This window comes from Calonectris borealis, chromosome 1 (assembly GCF_964195595.1).
Source record: "Calonectris borealis chromosome 1, bCalBor7.hap1.2, whole genome shotgun sequence".
Lineage (NCBI taxonomy): Eukaryota > Metazoa > Chordata > Aves > Procellariiformes > Procellariidae > Calonectris > Calonectris borealis.
In genome coordinates, this window is record NC_134312.1 from 80716202 (window position 1) to 80737656 (window position 21455).

The 21455-nt window shown below is 44.8% G+C and overlaps 1 protein-coding gene across 1 annotated transcript; it reads right to left on the reverse strand.

Moving 5' to 3' along the window:
- Nucleotides 1-12873: 12873 nt before the first annotated feature.
- LOC142087831 (cyclin-dependent kinase inhibitor 1-like) lies at nt 12874-19293 on the reverse strand. Its single transcript, XM_075162528.1, has 2 exons — nt 18857-19293; nt 12874-14859 (listed from the first exon to the last, which is right to left on the reverse strand). Exons 1-2 carry the CDS (start codon nt 19248-19250, stop codon nt 14792-14794), a joined length of 462 nt encoding a protein of 153 aa, XP_075018629.1. The 5' UTR covers nt 19251-19293; the 3' UTR covers nt 12874-14791.
- Between the last annotated feature and the right edge of the window lie 2162 nt (nt 19294-21455).

Consider the following 21455-nt stretch of genomic DNA (forward strand, 5'->3'; position numbering starts at 1 on the left):
TCTATTCTGCGGCTGTTGCTGCTGCTCATACCTACACGGTGAACATGAGCTATGTGCTGCTGACAGAGAAATGAATGGAAGCCATTGGGGATGTCACTTTTGTAAAATGCAAGATATTAACCAGTCTTCAATTACAAAATAGCAGAGCTCTTCTTCCAGTTTGTTTCTGGTCACAAACAGAAGTGCTTTTCACAGGAGCGTCAAAGTGTTGGCTGAAATTTTGGAAGAGCAGTCATTTGTCTCCTTTCTGATGTTTGTGCATCAGATGGTAAGACCTACTTTTGAGCCCACCTTTTGCTCCTTGCCACAGTAAGAATAAGCTTGACTGCGATACAAATTTACTGCAGGAAAGAGCAGACTATAAGGATTTCTTTGAACTTATGCAATGGAAGAATTGAATGATCTCCTCAAATTCAACATCATACTGTTAATGTTTTTTCTTGACCCTGAAGCACAACAACTCATTACTCTCATCTGCACACATTTCATTATCCAAGTAGGTGGTACTTGTATCCCAACGGGACTTAAACTGAAGGGTTTACCTATTTCAGTTTGGCTTCAGCTTAGCCAAAACTTAAGCTCTGAATGATTTGTATCTAAATAGTGAAAAAAGGAGTCGTGCAACACACACTGTTCGTGTGAATAATACAAACTCTTACAAAAACCCCAAGGTGATTAATGATAAACCTCCTGTTAACATTTAGCTGACAAAAAGAAATAAAAAGGCATCTTAAATGTGACAAGGAGGAACTAATGGGTGTTTTACACAAATTATGCCAGTATTTCAGCAGTATTCTCTAAATCACAGTCTGCCGTTCTTCCTCTCTCTAAAATAATCTGAGCATGTATAAACTAAAAAAAAAAGAAAATAAAAGAAATGTTCAATGCACACCTAGCAGCCCTTTCAGAGGGGACTGGGAGCAAGAGTAAACACAAAATGTGTTAAGCTAAAATTATCACATGATGGGTAACAACATCCTGCTGGCATATTTAGTTTTTCTACAGAATGTTTTGCACCACAAAGTTCTTACTTCCATAAGAGATAAAAAAATACATGACTCCGTAGAAAAGCTTTGGGTGTCCATCCTATTTAAAACCAAACAATGTGCTGCATCCTCGCTGACGTACAGAAGTGAGGAGTAACCCAATCAGTCCTCTGAAATATTTTTTCACAGTCAGTTTGATGAAGATCCAGGCCCGGATTTTTACATCTCCTTTTTAACTTCTCTGCTGCATGCCTGAAGACTTCACATTTTGCCCATCTTGTTGCAGGAGGCTGAGCCAAATTCCCTCTCCGGGTCACCGATGCTGCGCTGCAGCTGACTATGTAGGTGAGCATGCAGGACCTTTGCTCCTTCCTGATTTTGGAGGGGACCTGGAGCCATGCAGGAACCATGCAAGATAGCTGAAACACCTTTGGTCTCCACTAGACCTTTCCTGTTCCTCCTTTGGCACATGTTAGCCCTGGGCCTGTGAGGTGGTGATGTAGCGAGCCATCCAGTTTGGGCTGGGGGCCCTACAGCCCATGTTTGCTTGCAGACTTGGGCTGCAGGAGCCTAGAACTTGGTCCTGGGAGTTCAAGAAGTTGTGCTTAGTTATTAATGCATTTAATAAATACTGAAAGAGCAAAAGGTCATGGGCTGACCCTCATGCGAAAGTTTTGCTCTTTGTAGAGCGTACAGAAGGTTGCTCACAGCGAGCTTGAGAAGCAAGCCCCCCAGCTCCCTGCTTTTGTGGCTTGTGACTGAATCCCACTAAAAACAGCTTGTGATTTATTTCAGCTGCATAATAATATTGCAAAGTAATAAAAATAAAGGCATATTTAATGATGTCCTTCCATTAAATGGTATGCCCTGGCTGTCTACCAATGGCTCTACAGACCTACTGGCGCCTGTGTCAAGACTCTTTCTTTCAGCGTGGGGAGAGACATTAAATACCATGATAGAGTCCTATGTACCACCAGGTTATGCTGCACAATTCATTTCCATTAGGCAAGTCATTTTTTCCTTTCCTTGGCCATTGCAACTTTGTTATGCTAATAAATACGCTTGTGTAGTGGGACCCAATTTAAACAAAGACTTGACATAGTAACTTTGCTGGACACATCCAGAATGGGACATCTGGGTCTCATCACAGCCAAAGGTCTCTTCTCTCACCCTCTCATCTTCACAGTGTATCATTGCTCTCAAGCACAGATCTCTTCAAGTCTCCAGTATTCATTTGTTATTTTCATTATTAGCTGAAAAAAATCAGGCAATCCCTGTTCGGAAGAGGAAAGGGAGAAGGGTTTTCAATTGTATAGGGAACTGGAGAAAAAATGAGGAGAGGAATTGCAATGGTGGGATAGAAATCACTTATTGACATCCTCCTTCTCAAAGGATTCAGAAGCATTTTACAAACTGGATACAGTTCACTTCTCCTAAAAAAAAAAAATGCTGCTATCTCTCGGGCAAAAGTACAGCGGCCGTGCTTCCTCTCCTGGTGTACAACGCGTGTCATGGATACTACCCCAAACAGTAGTTCAGCAGGGGCGGGCTTTGTAGGCAGGATTGCAGTCCGCCGATGGTTCAGAGTCTCAAAAGCCTGTTTCTGTGAAAAGTGCAACGGCACGTGCTTGTTAGGATCTCTGTTTTCTGTCCTTGCTGTGTTATAGGCTGGAAGTTGCTCTCAAGCAGCCAAAGCGAAATGAGCAGCTTTTCCCCGTACGTACTACCACGTGCTGATTTGCTGCGGAAAAAAACTGGAATTGCACGTGTTTTTCACGTCACGCCACGTCACGTCACGTCACGTCACGTCACGTCACGTCACGTCACGTCACGTCACGTCACGTCACGTCACGCCACGTCACGTCACGTCACGTCACGTCACGTCACGTCACGTCACGTCACGTCACGTCACGTCACGTCACGTCACGTCACAGCTGCTATGTCCACCTTGAGTAACACCCAGTAGCCCCACTACAGCTGCCCACGCTGTGGGGTCGGTCTGGTTAACCGGCCTGCCATGTTCCTACCCAGCGGCAGTGCAAGCAGCTAGGGAGGTGCTGGAGTGCCCGGAGGTCAGAAACAGAGCGTTTGAGGGTGGCGGTGCTGGGCTTCCCCTGCTTGAATCAACACCAAATACGCAGAGGAGGGAGGCAGGGAAGAGGGCAGGCGAGGCGGCTGGCTGCAGGCACAAAACCTCGGCAGAGTTCTAGAGCTGCCATCAGGAACTTGCAGTGTAGATGTTGTGCAGTGTGAGATTAAAGCTAACGAAGAGGAATGATACCGCCACGAAGGTCCTTAATGCTATACAAAGGGCTCGGTTCATCTCTGACTCAGGGACGGTTTCCCACATACCGAGTTACCAGCACCACTTTCTGTAGCGCTTGTGTTTTCCTTGACAGTTTCCCATCCAAGGATCCAGCAATGTTGACCTTGGTTAATTATTCCCAGAGGGAAAGCGTACGCACAGCATCCTCCCACACGAAGCTGCGCTGCCAGATGAATCCCAACCTGTTCCAGAGGTGGAGGAAAAGGAGCCTGGGGGCAGGGAGAGCAGCTCTGCCCACTTGCTGCTCTCTCTGAACGACCCCCTCGTAGATCATCTTGGTTTCCCCTCTTTTTAGGTCAGACCTCGAGCTACGAGGCTCTGTTTACTTACGCTTTTAGTTTGAAGAGCCAAGTGAGTTTGGCATCTGTCACTCTTCCATTTACAAATCAGTGGCCAACGCTGGATGTATTTTATTTATTTTTTATCCTCTTCTTATAAGCTTTTGTTTATTTAGTCATAGAAACAAAGCATAAATGATTACAGCAAGGTTTCTGCCAAGCACTCCAGACAGTGCCCCTTCTCATGCCATGAGTGGATCCAGTCATCAGTAGTGGAGCCCCTTTTTGAGAGGGGGAAAAAAACGTTCTTCAAAGTGCTACTGTCTTCTGGCTCTTCTGCTCCTCAGTGATGGTCCTGAGTGACAGTTTTGTAACTTGGCTAGGCCAGGAAGCAAAGCGTCACGGCAGGCAGCCTGGGCCGCCTCTCCTAACAAACCCAAAGTGTTTACTGAATCTATGTGCTTAACTGAGACCTCATGCTCTCTTGCTTGATTTCTCATGACAGCCCGCTATTAAATTCACCCGACATATTAGCACAATGAGACTTTAATAACATATTACATAATTATTACATATTCTATAAAATACAATATAAATGGACATATTACGTTATACAGAATTAACATTTTGTTTTAGAGCAGCTTCCCTTGCAGTCATTCGCCACTCACAGTGGTCTTGGTAAACGGATAAAATGGTAATAATGAACATGCTGAAACAAAATGTTTAATAGTTGATGTTTTCTTTATACCTCATACATAAGTTAGGAGAAGGAGGAGAAGGAGAAGGGGAAGGAGAAAGGGAAGGGGAAGGGGAAGGGGAAGGGGAGGAGGAAGAGAAGGAGAAGAGAAGGAGAGGGAGAGGGAGAAGAAAAAGGAAGGGAAGGGGAAGGAAGAGAAGGGGAACAGGAAGGGGAAGGGGAAGGGGAAGGGGAAGGGAAGGGGGAAGGAAAGGGGAAGGGGAAGGGGGAAGGAAAGGGGAAGCAGAAGGGGAAGGGCAAGGGGAAGGAGGAGAAGGAGGAGAAGAGAAGGAGAAAGAGAGGGAGAGGGAGAAGGAGAAGGAGAAGACAAGGAGAAGGAGAAGGAAAAGAAAGAGAAGGAGGAGGAGGAGGAGGAGGAGGAGGAGGAGGAGGAGGAGGAGAAGGAGAAGGAGAAGAAGGAGAAGGAGAAGGAAAGAAAAGGAGAAGGAGAAGAGAAGGAGAGCCCAGCATTTTTCCCTTCCCACTTTACATTTTACTGAAATTGCAGGTCTAGCCAGTTCTATGATAAAAATACAAACAAACTCCGGAGAGCTGGGGGTGTGTGACTCAAGGAGATTGGCTGGCTAGTGCAGGGCCTAACCTTTAATCTGCCTTGATCGCTCCTCCAGGATCTCTTTCAAAAGCTCCTTTTCTGCACTCTAATGTTCTGCCAATCATAATTTGTATTTCTGAACACATGAAAGAACCGTTTCCTGTCTCTGGTGGAAAAAGGGAGGGGGAAAAAAGTATTTAAAGTCGAAACGAAATTTTTCTTTTAAAGCCTACTACGGGAAAACAAAAGCCGTTTCCATTATGGGCACAGTTCAGGCATCTCTTTAAAAGCGATCACACACGGGAGGTGTTAACAAGCCATGCGCACGGGGTTACATTCTCTTTTCCATTCAAGTGTCAGCTTTGCTAGCTTGCAATCGGAGGCAAATCAGTGATCCATGGCTGAGCACATCAGAAAGGTATGATGTAATGGGCCCTGCGCTCAATCCATCCTTCACGCGGGCAGCCGAGCCCCGTCCCATCGAGTTAATCAGTGACATGAAAGAATTGCCTGGGCACTGAGGCGGGAGGGGGCTCGGGAGGGGAGCGCGTAACCCCCCTGAGCTGAAGTGGTGGAGATTTTTCTCTCTTACCCAGCCACCGAGGTCTTGAGGAGGTGCTTGGCACCGCCGGGAAAAAGGCTCTTTGATGGGAATTGGATGCCAGCTCCCTGTTTGGAGGTGCTGGTTTATGTGTAGCAGCTCCCCACCACCACTCGGCTAATCTCGATTACATATCTACAGACAAAACAGCTACTTGGCATTGTGTTGCGGATGTCTGCAACTTTTGCCAGGACATTGAACAGAGGCCAGGAACTTGGGTGGAGACAGGAGCCAGAAGGTCATCTGGGGTTGCTGCTCTTTGTTAGAGCTAAATAACGTTGTGAATGTATTAAGCCCCTTTCCACGCACTCATTTTATTTTTTTTTCAATGCCTTCAATAGTCTTTTTTTTTTTTTTTCCACTGGGCTGGAGTCATGTACAAATATGCAAGGCAGAGCAGTCTACTCATTTGCACTCAGCATGAAACCCTGAGTTTGAGGGTTTTTTAGAGAAAAACGCACCAACGTACTCGCTGCAAAGGTTTGCTCTCTGAGAACGAGAATGTGGGTGCTTTGTCATTTCCTCTCTTTCAGACTCTGCTCAGAAACTCACCTTCACGAAACTATCAGACAATCTCATTATTGTTCCCTAAGAGGAGAAGTTTAAAAAACAAAAAAGCTGGAAGTGGGCTGAAGCGAATTGTGGCATCTGGAATTGCAGAGTTGCTGCTGGATCCTACAGCCCTGCTGAGCACTGGTCACGCTGCTGGAACACCCCGGTAGGGACTGGAAAATGGCATGAGTAAGATTTGCGTTTTATACAACTGCTGTTATTAAACGAGTTCTGTGGCTGCATGGATGTATCTGCTTATTCTAACCTGTAAGACGCCAAAGTTTACATATATGTTATTGAGTCATTAGTGTGGATTTCCTTCATAAAACAGGCTGCAGATGAAAGGCGGTTAATACCTCAGCAATGCAAATTATGGTTTCTTCCCATGTCAAATTACAGCAAAATAGTTACAGACTGACATGGAGACAGAAAACAATTTGTTATCAGGAAAATCATGTTATATTCTTCTTTTTGCCACCGTGGGAAGTGCATGGCTGGAAGAACACGTGGAGCTCAGGGATTCATGGCAGGTGGTTCTCTTCACTGGTGAGACTGCTGGTCCTGTGGCTGTAGACAAGTGGCTTCTTCCTTTTTTTATTCAGGTATTCTTTTGCCCATGAACACGTACTGTCTATTGAAATCTACCCATTCCCTGCTCCACTGCCTGGGGTACAACAGCCATGGGAGATGTGTTGTTGAGGTTGACGTCACCAGGCTTTTGGGTGCTGGGGGACAACCCTATTTTGCTCCAGGTAGGACGATTTAGATGTGAACATCCTCATTCTGTTTTTCCTTCAGCCCATGTTTTTTAGCCAGTCCTTTCCCTGACAGAGTGTGCCGTAAGGTAGGGAAATCACAGCATGGCCCTAAAACATCACAGGTAGTCTCCGCGGTCACCTCTGCTGAGCATGGCCTGATGTGTTTGGAACAGGATGCAAACAAATGCCGCTGGCCAACAGAAAATCCCACGTTACCTCAGGTGTTTCCCAAATGGTCTTCTGTGATGGACGCCCTCCTGTTCCTTGGCAGTCCCGTGGGAGCTTGTGACACATCCTTTGCAAGGCCCCTCTCTCAGGAAGAGCTTTGTGTCGCTTCCTTGGTATATAAAAGGCAATGCGAGTGTTATGTGTTACCCATCTGCTGCTCCAGTTCATCCCTGGAACAGGATTGCTTTGTATCAGGCAAAAAAGCCTTTGTGTATAAGATGCAAATACATATGTATCCCTATATATTTATATATAGATATATGGATACATATACGTAACAAAAAATAACATGTACAAATATTTTATTAATTATTAACTAATAAATATGTGTTTTTATAATTTTTTTTCCTTGGAGTCTTGCTGGATGAAAGGTGTCATAACATATAATATTTTATTCATGGTTATGTTTATCCAGACCGTGGCACCGTTTTCCAGAGACATTATCTAACATCGGAGAGACTCTTAGAATAAGATTTTGTGGTAACCAGAAATAACAAAAGCAGAAAGATTGTGGAAAGGTGAAAAGGCTGATCTTGATTTGCAGCAGGCAAGCTAAAAATTCCCTGCAGTCTCAATCCTACGTCCCAGCCTCTTCATGCTGCTTTGCTGTTTAGTAGGGCTTCTTTTTTTGTAAACGACAAGACAAATTGTCTAGCCGCAAGAATTTAAACAATGCTTTTAATCCGAGTGCAGAAATGTGCTTGTACTGCTTGGCTGCCTTTAAAGTCTACTATTGCAATATCTCAGCAAAAGGTGCAGTCGTAGAAGGGGGAGCTGTAGCTTAATGTACTGTGCAATAAAGCTTATTTATCTCCACTGTGCTTGTTCCACACTTCTCAGTAACCCCCTTGCCATTTTTTTGGCAGAGGTGGTACCTGCCGTGGAGGCAGGGGGAGGTACACTGCTCCCCTCGGCGCTGCCCTGGTCTGAGCAGCACTGTCCCCACCATTCCGCAGCCAAACCACTTGATAATTGATGTAGGTTTTTAAATAACCTGTGCTTTAAGAAGGGGGAAATTTCACTGCAGCTTTTTACTCTGAAACCACGGGGAAATGCACTGAACCACACAAATTTTTCTTGAACAGCAATAAACTTTTACTCCCCAAGGGCTGGTGACATCTTGATGCTCTTTTTACATGGCTCAAGTGCCTGACATGAGCCTCTCCACCCTTTGTCTCCATCTCTATCCTTCCTTTAGTCTTCCTTAGCCCAATACACTCCATTTCACAGGGTCCCGATATCGCCAGTGAGATTTTGTGTGCACGCGTCTGCGTGGCCACGACGCAGTGGCCGTGTACGAGTGGGTTGTATAAAAGGTCGTAAAAAAGCCTACGAAAGGACAGAGATTCAGAGAGTGTCTCTCGTTTCCCTTTAGGGGAGGCAGCGCCAGATGCTGCTGCCGTAACAGCATCCCCGTGCTGCGCAGGGACCCAGCCCGGTGCCCCAATGGACTGGTGGGAGCAAAGGGGAGTCGCCGGCATTTCCCATTAATTCCTGGAGTTCCCCGCTTTCCTCGGCACGCCAAAACATGCATCTTGTGGTTCTCGGCTGTATGAAGAATTCGATACGTGGCTTGTAAGGTCAGAAAGGTTGGCTGTTCCTGGGTACACGCATTTTCTTAACACACGTTTGGGAGGGTTTGTGCACTGTGTTAGTGAAAACAGCTCCGCACGCAGAAACACATCCACATACTGGAAAGAAGGGAGACAGATGGTCTCTATTACCCCGTGTAACCAAACGCAGGATGCAGATGATCCGAAACAGTTAGAATGGGAGTTTTCCTATCACAGAGTTTTAAAGAGATTTCATTCATCACATACTTAGTGGCATGGCTCCAGCTCCAAGGACATATCTGAGACAGGGATTTAAAAATATTCATAATAAAGTTTTTCTGCTCAGTATAATGTTACAATTTTAAAATGTAAAATGGCTTGACTCTTTAAAACCAGAAGCAAGCGCTATGCACCACTCTGATCCTGTGAGTTTCCCTTTTCCAATGGGATCATGAGAGAGTTTCTCCACTTTCTTCATGCCAAGGATCACCTAAATTTTTTAGGAAAATGCGTCAGCAGACCAATTATATTACCCCTGCCACAACAGTTTCATGTACAGCAGCCAAACGCCGGGCTGATCTTTGCACATCTGTGTATTTTCTCCATTTTGCCTCCTTGCTGCTATGCTGTGAGAACGTGCGTGGGTTTTATTTTTGAAATTAGTTTTAATTGGTACGTGGACCCTCTCCTGAAGTTTCAGGGACCTCCAGAGGTCCCCAGCCAGTGCTGCAAAACACTTGCCCGGAGAACTCCTTTCCAATTGCCAGTTTACCTTGGCCCATCGGCGTTGCAGCGGGATGAACTACCGTCTTTGGCCTCGCGCCGACGTAATGGCGCAGGAAGAAATGTCACGTTTGTACCAAGCTGGGGAAAATACTTATTTAGCAGGTGCGTATGTGTTGGTTTTACCCCCCGACCGCTGAAGCTGTTCAGCGCTTTGAAATGCTCCTTGCCTTTATGGAGGGGATTAATGGGCAGAGTGAAGGTTATTATCCTGTAAACACAGCTGATCACATGAACCTGCCACTTCTCAGCACCTCCTTATAAGAGAAGGGGATGGGTTTGGAAAAGATCATCTGAAAGAGGGACCTACAGAATCAGACCTTTAATCCATATTTAGTTCCTAAGCTGATTTCTTTTCAGGAGTGCTGCTCCCAAGTAACCCCTCCAGTTCAGTAGAAGTCATTGTCATAAAAAAATCTGTGTGTATGCATGCCATATATTATAAATCACTTCATCTCCTATTGAAGCACGGCCACTTCTGGGTAAAAACACGGCAGATGTTTAAGACGTCATGTCACAGCAGCTCTCCGTAGCAGATTTCAGCGGGACAGGAAGAATGCCATGAAACTGCAAGAAGGATTTAGTCAGGCGAGACGTAATTACCAAAGTTGGACCATGTCCAGGACACTGGGGCAAACCCTCCTGCCTTTGCAAATTTGATTTTAACAACTTTAATTTTAAACACCTGATAGTCGTATTTCTTGCCAAGGGAACAGACTGCTGAAAGTAAGAGAGGCAGCATTTCCTAAGCAAAAAAAATCTCAGAAAATGAAGAAAGGAAAAAAAAAGTTTCCTCCTATATGGTTTGTGATACCTCAGTGGGAAACCATGAAATATCCACTGGAGAAACACATTTTCTGTGCTGTAGGTCAGCTCAGCTTATACTACCCCACAGCCCAAGCCAGTATTTTGTGCACGGAAGTGATGACTTATAGAAAGTGGAACAGCACAGGGGGATCAGTGTAGGGAGGCCAGGTCAGAGCAGCGCAGGAACAAAACAAGAAGAACCGGCCTAAAAAGAAGAAAATTCAACTTATTTTGCTATCAAAACATATTTATGCACCAGCATTTATTGATGACATTGCAAATATCCACATCCGACAACCAAATAGTTGAACACACCAGCTTGCTTTATGTAGAATTCAATTATGTCTACGGCATTGGAACAAAACAAGCAAAGCAAAACGAATACCTGAAAGAAAGCACCTTGCGTAATACAGACCCTCTGAATCTCAGGAGGAACGTTGTTGACCTTGGCAACCCCTGAGATTTGCCACATGAACAGAGCAAATCGTTTCTCAAGCAGTTCGCGAGCTTTGGAATAAGCAAGTCCCGATCCTGCTTTAGTGCAGGGGGATAGAGAAGGTGACTTCCCAGGTTCCCTTCCAGCCAAACATTTCTCTCGTATTAAGGCCCACCCCCAGAGCCTATTAACAAGGATCCAAAAGATAATGGTAAAATAATAAAGCATCTACTGTAGCAAGTTGATAGCTTCTCCATGAAACCAATACCACCCTACAGAAGGGCACTTCGGAATAGTTTGCAGAGGAGTTGCTTTAAGTAGAAGGAAGCTGTACTTGCATCACCCTGAAAATAACTGGAAGCACATGGAGAATCTCTTTTCCTGGCTTTTTCGCCCAAGCGAAACAACCTTCTCCAGTTGCTGCTGAAAGGAATTTAATGAAATAATCCATACCTGAGAGATTATTTCCATGTCTGTACAAAACATAAAACAAGTGTTCTGGGACTTGCTCTGTCCCGTTTTCAGCTCAGGCTGTGTTGCACATGGCACACATTTATCTCGGATGGAAAAAATCTGAACTACTGATTTCCTTAATGTATATGCTGGTCACACCATGATACCAGCGGAAGCCAGGTTGTGGCTGTTGAGTAATATATGGCCCTGAGTCACGCATGCAGCTTATGTTCAAAAAAGGGGAAGGGGAGGGCTCAGGTAGACGTAACGGTACCCACTTACCAGCATACCGAGGCTACAACATGCTGTGGGTTCCTGACGCAGTCTCCCTTCTGCTGTGTCCTCTTCACACAGCTGCACGAGACCTGAAACCAGTGCTGCCACTTTGTCTTTAATGGCCAAAGTCTGAACGCATCCCCTTGCTTCTCATTACGAGAAAGTGCCGCTTTGGGGTTTGATGAGCGGCCATCGACCCCTGCAGCCCATCAAACTCACAGGTCAGCAAGTAAGCCCTGAACAGCTTTGTTACAGGATTAAATTTGGTACGTTCAACACACTGTTTATGCCCAGGGAACGAAGCAGACCAAAGCTTCAGTGTATTGCTTTTTCAATCAGGTCTGCCGCCTCATTTAAAGAATGGGAATGTTTTAGACCCACCTACTATTAAAAAAATATTATTATTGCAGCTTTGCTACATACTGACACATCCCCTTGCGCATACTGTGTTAAACAAGAAAGTGCAATTCACAAGTTGAACAAAATAATGAAATATTCCACGTTTCACTGTTTCCTCATCAGCACGGTATGAAACACAGATATATTCTATCTATCTCCCCTGGTGATGATGAAGCTCAGACACTAACCGGAGGTTAGCAGAAACCATTTTTCTTTATCTTTTAAAACCCATGTATGTAAAAAGGAGGCAATGGCTTTACAGAGTTAGCTGCTTGTCCATTTATTCCGTAGAGTAAAAGGACTAGTGCAAAACATCTCGGCCTCACTTCTTCTCTGGTGTAAATGAAGGTGGTTCCACCACAGATCAGTGGAGTTGTAATATATAGTGTACATCTGGGGAGGATTAGACGCTCTGGTACAAGTGTATGAATTTCCCATTGCAAACACTGCTATGAAAACAGTATTTCCCTCTCCTCCGCCTTCTTCTGCGTTACTGTGTCACCTTCATCTCCAATATTCTGTCATTTCAAAAAACATTAACAAATGTATAATCAGCAAGCAGAAAGAAATCACCTTGTTTAATCAGCAGAAAACTCTTTTCTACCTTAGCATTGAGCTCCCAGACACAATCACAGCTAATTAAGATGCTATAAACACAGACAGGCCGAATGTTCAGCCATGGTCTCCACCTTTCAGTCTGAATATACTGAAATTCCACTCTAAGACCAGTATCTGCATTGTATCCAAAACTTGTGTTATTGATGATTTAAACAACTGTTTTACAAATTCCTATGACATTACACTGTCCTGATTACAAAGCATTTAAGGCAGACGCTTCCTTTTAAATGTACGCTTAAGCACTAAGCTGTTTTGGAATTAACATGAAAAAAAATAATGATCCTTTCTTGCTTCTTTGGGACAGCAGTACATTGACAGTCATTATTTCTCCTAATAAAGAGAGGCATCCCTCTTCCCCTTGAAAGAAAAAGACTCAGCTACTTTACGATAAACTCGTGCATGGCAGACTTTAGGGCTTTTAGGCACAGCTCATGCCATCCTGGTCAGAAAGTAATTCTGCAAGTAACCTTGCTGCAAACCAAAAAGGTGCACAGTGTCATTGGTCTGCTTTAAAATCACAAACATGGAGAGACAGTTGTGCAATTTTTCTTAATTAGAGAAAATCACCACACTTTAAAAAAGGAAAATAGATTAGACTCTTCTAATCACAAGCAAAGTTTAAAAATAAAACCAAACATACAAAAAGCCCAGTCCCACACCTTTATGCTACATCTCAACAGGGTGAAAAGCGTGTAACAGACTGGCCTGGCCCACAAACATACTGAAGGCTCTGCGAGCAGCAGTTGCCAGGTTGGCCCTCATCCTGCTTCATTTGGGTAAAACTCCCTTTGACATCAGCTGGAGCAAGGTTTGTTCCTAACTAAATAAAAAATTCAAGAGGGAAAATCGCATCTCGTGACTCTTGTATGTAGCTGGAGACAGGCTCTGACCCTGCAATTTGCTGAGCATCTTTATCTCAGCTTACAGAAACAGAGTAACATCACTGCCCTGTCCCATTTGAGGGAAAATCAACTATTATTTATGTCTAAACAATTGTGGCTCTTAATGGGAAAAAAAGAAACACACCAAACCCTCCTGATGTTGCACGTAATGCAGGGTGTATGACTTGCTCACACCACTTCTCGTGTGTACACCTGACACACACACACGAGCACGTTCATTTTCACTACCCAAGAGAAACCTTAGGCTGGTTAGATTTGAGACAAAAAGCAGCAGTCCATCACCTCATGTCGTTCTAAAAACCTGACATTTACAGAGCTCTTTCCAAACGAGTTCATTAAACACTGCATGCATCTTAAGGCCATATGCAGCAGTATAATTTAGAGCGTATATTTTATAGGTTTCTTTTTCTGGTTTACCCGCTGATTATTATGTGCTGTAAAACCTCAATTATCCTAACTAGTCAGGGGAATAAGAGAGGGAAATAAAAAGTAGGTGATGGAAAAGTACATGTTAACAAATGCCATAGAAAAGCAGTCCATGCAACACCAAGATTGTTGCATGTGTAACATTTCGGTGTTATTAATGCCCTTTCTCTTCCTATAGAAAGATTAGTAGTATGAATAAAAAGCACAAAATGGCAACTAAACTGTCTCCCTCATTCTTACCATGTTCTTACAAGCAGCAGGCATTTAAAAACACCGTGGACAAAAGCACAGCAAATTTTATCTTCCTTTTCACCGTGCAATAGACCTAGGTGGAACAGCACAACCCAAAATAAAGGCTGGATTTGGCCCAGCTGGTAACAAGAATGACTTGAAAGATACAAGAATATATCTGAAAATTTCTCCCCATAACACGTAAATTTAACTACCTAATTCTTGCGGCGGGGCGAGTGGGGAGAGAGGGCAGACATACAGGGCTAAAATGGCTGCTGATATAAACGGAAACTTCCTCAAATAATTTCAGCTTTCTCCATTTACATCCCAGCAACGTTTGGCACCCAAGCGCTGTTAGTTATGCCCTGAATAGTTGCAAGCACAAAATTCTGTACCTGAAAAAAACATCACAGAAAGAGCTGGGAATTCTTTTTAGTGTGTCAGACCTGTAAATCTGAGATGGTGAAACTTAGTCTCTGCTAAAACCAAAAAAGAGGACATGTAAAGACGTGACAATATCAAAGACCCCAACTGTACAGTGACTTGTCCAAGCACATTATTACATGTATACAGATAACTGTTTACCACTTTCTCACGTACAGTGATTTTTAATGCACATTAAACTGCTAGCCTTAGCCAATTTCTGTAGTGTCCAAACTTGCTTACCAGTGTTTTTTAAGTCCAGTAATTTCTCATCAAAGTGGTTCCAGTTGATTTGACCTGACACCATCTCAATGAAAGGATTTTCTGTTTTCACTGCTGCTGTCAGGGATACATCTCTGAGGGATGCCTCTAAGTGTCCGCAGCCTGCAAACCCGGTTTTTGAAGGTTGGGGAAGCTTGGCAGATGTTTCCAACCTCCCCGGTGCAGAGCAGTTCTCTCCCTGCTTTCAAGAAGTTGACTTCTTTGCAGCAGCTTGCATATTCGTATTGACTCGCTTCTTTGCCGAGTAGTAATCTGGAGGACACCACATGAACAGCATTAGCCCTACGACACTGATAACGGCTGCTTTTCAAGAAATCTCTCAAATCTCATTTTCGTGTTGAAGAAGTCATTTAGACTTCTCTATGGCTCTTGAATGAACAAAACTAATACCTTTAGCATGTTCCACATAAAGCTACATAATACCAAGTAAAACAAAGGAAATGTGCTGGCTTTTATCCAGCTGAGATCAAAAGACTTTGGACTCTCTTATGCAAGCTGAGCAATGTGACATTTCACTCCAACTTTTAGATCCACAGCTGCAGTGCTTTCCAGACAGAAATTCTTTTTTTTCCCTCCTCAATATTAACAAAAAATACTCTGCAAAATAACATCAGAAGAACTATATATATGGGGCACTTTATTTCTGCTTATTAGATCAAACTGCAGATTCAAGGAGGACTGCATAAAACCTTGCACTGTCACTGAATTCTAACTAATTCTTTGCTGAGAGAGTAAGCACTGTGGCTCATGGGGAGAACACTCATTACGTTTTCATACGTACATGTGGCTGAATCTTTGTTTCAGGTGCAAACATAAATCAACCTTAACTACAGAACCGTGATTACAACACAGGAGTTTCCTCCTTCTTTGCCTCCCAGCCTCGCACAGAAAACACATACTTTTCCAGCTAAATAAGGCAGAATTAGCTGAAATGGAAGCTAGATGCTTATTTATATTTAGAGTTCATGGGATTTACCTGGTGTAAATTGTCTGTATTCATAGTAATGAATTTGCTCCAATTTCAGTTGAGGATGTGGGCTCCATGATACTTAAACCTGAGCTTTCTACAGTCAAATTGGCAACACCTATCAAGTCCTAGCAGCGTAAAATCTTGCATTAATTTCAACGCAGAACATTATTGGCAAGATGACTGGAATTCTGTAGGCTTTCACAGCCAAGTTGGTGCAAGGAGATTCCTGCAGCCAACTTCCTTAAGGATATGTCTGCATGGCACAGTGCAACGGAGCGCAGCGGTACCTGAGCTAGCCCTAAGTTAAACTTCTGGAGCAGGACGTGATCCCAAGGAGAGTATATTCTCCCGGGCAGGAGCATGGACTGCGAACTCAGTAGAAAAGCAAATCCCGCTATTACCGTAACCTGCTGTAGTCTCTCAGTGGAGCAGCAGAGGAAAGGAATAGCAGTAAGAAAGACAAGCCAACACTACCAAATGTAATCCTTACTACTTATTTCTTCCATTTAAAAGACTTCTATATAGCTATCCTCCCTTTTATTTTGGGAAAGGAAATGCATTAGGAATTATGCTTAGTAGATGAAATTCAGGAAAGACTTAAATAGTCGGTATTCCCATTTCTGCCTGTGAATAATTTTAGCAAGAGCCCAACTGCTCAGATGCCCACATAATGGAGCCTAGTTTCAAAACTGATAGAGGTGCTTAAAAGCCAGGGGGATGCAGATTCCCCAGAGCCATATTCAGATGATCTAGCCTCCATCTAAGATGCTAAACAGAGTCCATGGAAATTGGCTGGTTTGCCTATGGGACCCTAAGGAGCACTTGCACTGGCATAAGTAAGGTACTGAGGAGGATGCTGCCTGCAGCCTATCAGTAAGAAAGCCACTGGGACCGAGGAGGGAAAGATTACCTGCTTTCCTTTTCTTCCCAGCCATCTTGCATGAACTATCTGCTCCAGAAGTAAGACCAGCTAGTGAAAACATAGGGTTGTTACCGATTTTCTCTGACCTTTTGCAAAGGAGGCAAGGATGCATGAATGACTCCCAGGAGAGCCAAGGTCTAGGTATATCGGATTGAGGCAAGCCAAAAAGTTTGGAAGAGAAGAACAGGAGTGAAGAGCTGGCATGGTTTGCCAACCTTGATTAGTGGGCGGAAAAAAAAAAAAAGAAAGGAAAAAGTGAGAAAGGCTTATAGCCTGTATCTGAGCTGCTTTTGAATTTGAGGCTCTCCCAGAAAACCCAAGCAGAACCACACTGGGTCCACAACAAAAAAGAGAGAATGGAGATGGAGTTAAGTCTACATAAAAAGTTTGGGAGATAGAAGGGAAAATCTACTTTTGTACTGGTTAGCTCTCTGCGTGTCTGAGGAGTCAAATGCAGCAGGAAAACCTCTGCTCCTTCCACTCTAGAGGCACCAATGCCAACAAAACCCCATGGTTGGTTTTTAATATATCAATATTTATTTAATGGGCCACAGCTGTCTTTGAAAGTCTAAATTAAACACACATTGTTGGATCTTAACGTAAAACAGCGTTCTTGTTGACCAAAGCAGAATGCAGATAACCGGGTTCAAATCCAACCTCAGATCCTAATCCTAAACTAACCTTTCATTACAGGATGGCAGAAGATGAGCGAAGGGGTGGAAGCGTGCGGTCAGACCGTACCAGTAGGTATCACTTTCCCTGGCTCAGTTTTGCCTGCATTACTTCATTCGTGCCAGGAGGGACAAGGTTCCCGCAGCTAGAGGGAAACTTTAATGCATCCTTCAGCTGGCAATAAGAAGGATGGGGGGGGGGGTGTGCGCGCCTGAGAGAAGGATTGAGAGACGGACTGATCTCCAAGCCTCACCAAAAGCGAAGACTGCAAACGATTTTCCTGGCCCATCTCGCACACCCAGATTCCTTGGGGAGAAGGGTACTGTTGTTAGACTGAAGTGTTTTCTCTTATGAAAACACATGTGGGAAAGTGTTAAACTGTGCAGCGTGGTATTTTGGTTTCCACATCCCCTGACGAAATGTTTCTTGCCTGGGGAAAACAAAACAGAAGAAAAATATCCCCTGGAAATATCTGCATAATTTACTCCCACACACCTAGTGAGAGATTTACAATTGAACAGCAGTTCCCTCAAACCATCACAACATTGTGCTCTGAATTACACTTCTGTACTCCTACCTGTAAATTATACTGTTAATTAGTTAATGGCTGTAAAGTGCTTTGGAGAAGAAAAGAGCACTCATTAAATATCATTGTTCTGTACTCCAGTGTGCAATGTTCCACTGTTCATTAATCTCCAACCTCTTCCTGAACCTCTCGCTAGCAATTAAGTTTCATACCCTCAAATAACAAATTAGTCTATTGTCTGACTTAACTGAGATCAACATTACTGTTCAGAAAGTGTTTCCTGAAACCTTAGCTTCAATTATCTTCTAGGCAATTTCAAGCTGGTGTCTCACATCAAATCCCAAAAGAAAATCCTTGGTCTACGTCTTGAAAACCTCAGTCTTGGATAAACCAAAACCCCAACACAGACAAGGGAAATCTAATATATGGGATTAGTTTTTTCAAACAAACTCAAATCCCATTGAGAAGAGAAAATGAGGGGCCAGATGTTCAGAAGAGCTAAGCATGCAGGATGCTGAGGACTTTCAAAAACCTAAAGCTCTTTTATGGGTGCTGAAACCCACTCCTTTGTACATCTGGCAGCAAGTCCTGGTGAGAGGCATTTGAAAACCTAGCCCCTTCTGCCGTCTGGCCAAGTTTAGGATCGATTTGCCCTTAAAATTCCTGGATGCCTTCAATGAGTATAATATCCAAGCTGAAGTTAGCAGGAGACCTGGCTGCTTTCTCGGGAAGCCAAACCTATAAGGAAGCAAAAAACCAAAACTCTCATCTGATGGGCAACCCTGTTTTCCTGCTGGGCTCCTGCTTGAGAAATCACCTCGCTACTTTTCTTGACACTGCCTTTTTAAACGTCTAACCCTCCTAATCATCCCAACTATCCTCCTGCGAGAAGCAGTCGTTATCTTATCCATCTTATCCCTCGGTGACAAGCCCTGAGCAGACCCCCAGGGCCAGGAGGGGGGTTGTGGCACAGCACCTTTGAAAAACAGAAGCCCCATGCCCATTGATGATTTAGAATGTGCCTTCCTCCTCTTGCAGATGCTTCTTTGAAGGCTTGCATTCTCTTAAAGCAAGACTGGTTTACAGGCCCACCAGAGAATTTCTAAGCAGCTGCTGGGATCAGGTTTGATCATCTGAGCCACACCAGGGTCTCACACACCTGTCAAAGATGTCTGTCGTCTTTTCTTCCCTTCCAAGATCCTCTTGCCCCCTCTTTTCTTGGAAGTTTTGGGTTTCTCAGTCAGTGTCACGTGTGCAAAGCGGTGACTCTTGCCCTCCCTGCCCAAGGGCCAGTTCAAGTGCTGGAGTGGTCTCCGAGCATCTCCCACCACGCAGCTGTGGTAGAAGGCAGGCACCTTGTGGCCCTCGAGCTCTTCCCACTGCAGGAGCCCCTCCACTGGCCTGTCCCGGAGGAAATCGAAGTTCCACTTCTGCTGGGCCCTCTCGACGCTGTTGTGCAGCATGTGCTGGAAGTCCTGCCGCAGCTGCTCGTGGTCTACGGGGCCGAAGAGGTTCCTCCGGGCATGGGCTGTCTTTCCCGGCCTCCGCTCCATCTCTTCTCTCCGGTGTCGCTCTCCGGCGAGTGTATACAGCAGTGACTCCCTGCCAAGGACAGAAAGACCATCAGCCACCCTTTGCACGCTCAGTTTAGTGGGCACTGCATACTCTTTAAGGGAAGTGTGGCAGTAAACCTAGATGCTTTTGATCCTGCTACAGGAAATCTTGGCTTATTTTGAAGGAAATTTATCCCAATCTCCAGTCCAGAGTGAGAATTCCCACCCATAGCATGTGTCTACAGAAGGATGGGGAAGGGTGAAAAGCTTTCACCACTTTTGTGCACCCTTATTTCAGTGCACACTGAGTGAGGGCTTGCCCCAAGGGGACAGAGACGCACGAGGAAGTGGACAACATCCCTCGAGGTAGTGCAGGGGAAGACAGAAAGCAAAGAAAGTTTTTGGGGAAAACGGCCATGTGGATCACCTTAAGCAAGGGAAAGGGCTTGAGAAGACTTTCCAAGACAATGAAGGGTGATGGCAATCAGTAAAGTACAGAAGACATGTTTAATTTTACAGTGAAGGTGGTATCTCTTTCTTGACTGCTCTTACCATTTGTTTTGCAGTGTCAGCCAAGTTGGAAGCTAAAGATGATCAGAGCAATCACCTGTTTCTTGCCTGACATTTTCATTCCCTTTTCTTGAAGCAATTGCCTGAGAAATGGTCCCAGAAACAGACAAAACCAGTCTTTTCTACAATGGCAAATCTCAGACAAGCATCAGTAGGTGAACTTCCCATTTGGTAGGACAGAAGAGATGGGGTTTGCACCCTTCTCTAGCAGGTAAGCTGGGGACATGGCAAGATGGAGAAGAGAAATCAGGCATTTTGCAGATTTCATAGCCCAGAAGGGCATAAATATACCAAATACATTCACCCACTAGTTTCTGCACCAGGTCTTTAATTTCTGGAAGGGCCTGAAAATAGATCTTAAAGGTCATTCAATTCTTTCTCTCTCTGGATCCACAAAACTCAGTCCCTCTCACAAGCTGCGATGCGTAGCAGCGGACAGGCTACAAGGAAACCTCAGAGAAACATTAGCAAACGGCCAAATTTTGGATTTGCTGCACTACTGAATTCTGAAGGGCATAAAGGGTTTGGGGATAGAGCTGAGAGAGGTCAACTGCTGATTTGTCTACAGACCATGCAGATAAATTAGAGCAGCAGAGCTCCTGCAGAACCTCAAGCTTCAGGTTTGGTCTCCAACATCCCAAAGGGTGCTTCAGCCGCAGCAGATACAAACCCAGATGTGACTGGTATAATCACCCCCGCCGTTATTATCTTTGCAGCATTGTATCTAATCCACGTGAACTCTGAGCATCCCCTCACAATCACAGCCCAAGTGCCTACTCTGAAAATGTCACTTGGTGGCTCTGGTATCAAGAGCTTGTCAGCAACGGGGCGGTGTTGGCACTTAGGATGGTTCTGCACATAGTCTGCCACAGAAAACTCAGATACTGAGGGATGCAGCTACCTCCTCCTAGGTGGAAGCTGAGTGCCAGTTCTGCAGCTGATAACACACCTGAGCAGCGGAGGTCCAAAGCGGCCGACCGGCTCCTGCATCCGTTCATAAATCTTATTCCTTGCCCTCAGCAGCTCTGAACCAGCATCGCGCAAACGCATGGCCCACAGCCAGTTAATTAAACCAGAGCACCAGGTCTGAGTTGCCCTTCTGGTGCATGGGTTGATTTCCAAACGTTGAGTGTGGTTCTCTGGAGGCTGATGTCTCCCATGGAGCTCCAGGATGGGAAACTGAGTAGCCCTGTTCAGTCTGGGACACCATCTGGGGCTGATCATCAGGTCTGATGGGACTACAGTGCCTCCCGGGGCCCAGCCATGTCCCTCCGGCAGCACCACACCGTGCCGTGGGGTTACACCAGCTCATTTGGCGTGAGTCTTCAGCACTCAGCTGCCAACGGGACCAAAGCTGGCAGTTGCCCACCAGATGCTCCTCGCTCCCCGCAGGGCCTAGGAAAGGTAGGAAAGCACTTTTCCAGAGGAAAAGTAGCCGAGAGCACAACGACAAGGATAATCCTCTAGATGGCATCCAGAATCCCCAAACTTCACACAAAACTCTTCCCAGGGTTGCGTGCAGCCTTGCCCTTAGCCGTCGGGACACTTGGCGGTGCTGGCTGTCACTATAGCTAATAACAATCACACCTCCGCTGCTTCTTCATCTGGTGCCAAGCCCTCAGCAGCTTAAACTGA

Excerpts from the sequence above, each read along its gene's own strand:
- LOC142087831 (XM_075162528.1), bottom strand. The coding sequence starts at position 19,250 with ATGGAGCGGAGGCCGGGAAAGACAGCCCATGCCCGGAGGAACCTCTTC. Across the intron at positions 14,860-18,856 it reads ACGACAGACATCTTTGACAG|ATTACTACTCGGCAAAGAAG; the intron begins GTGTGTGAGACC and ends GGTGTCCTCCAG.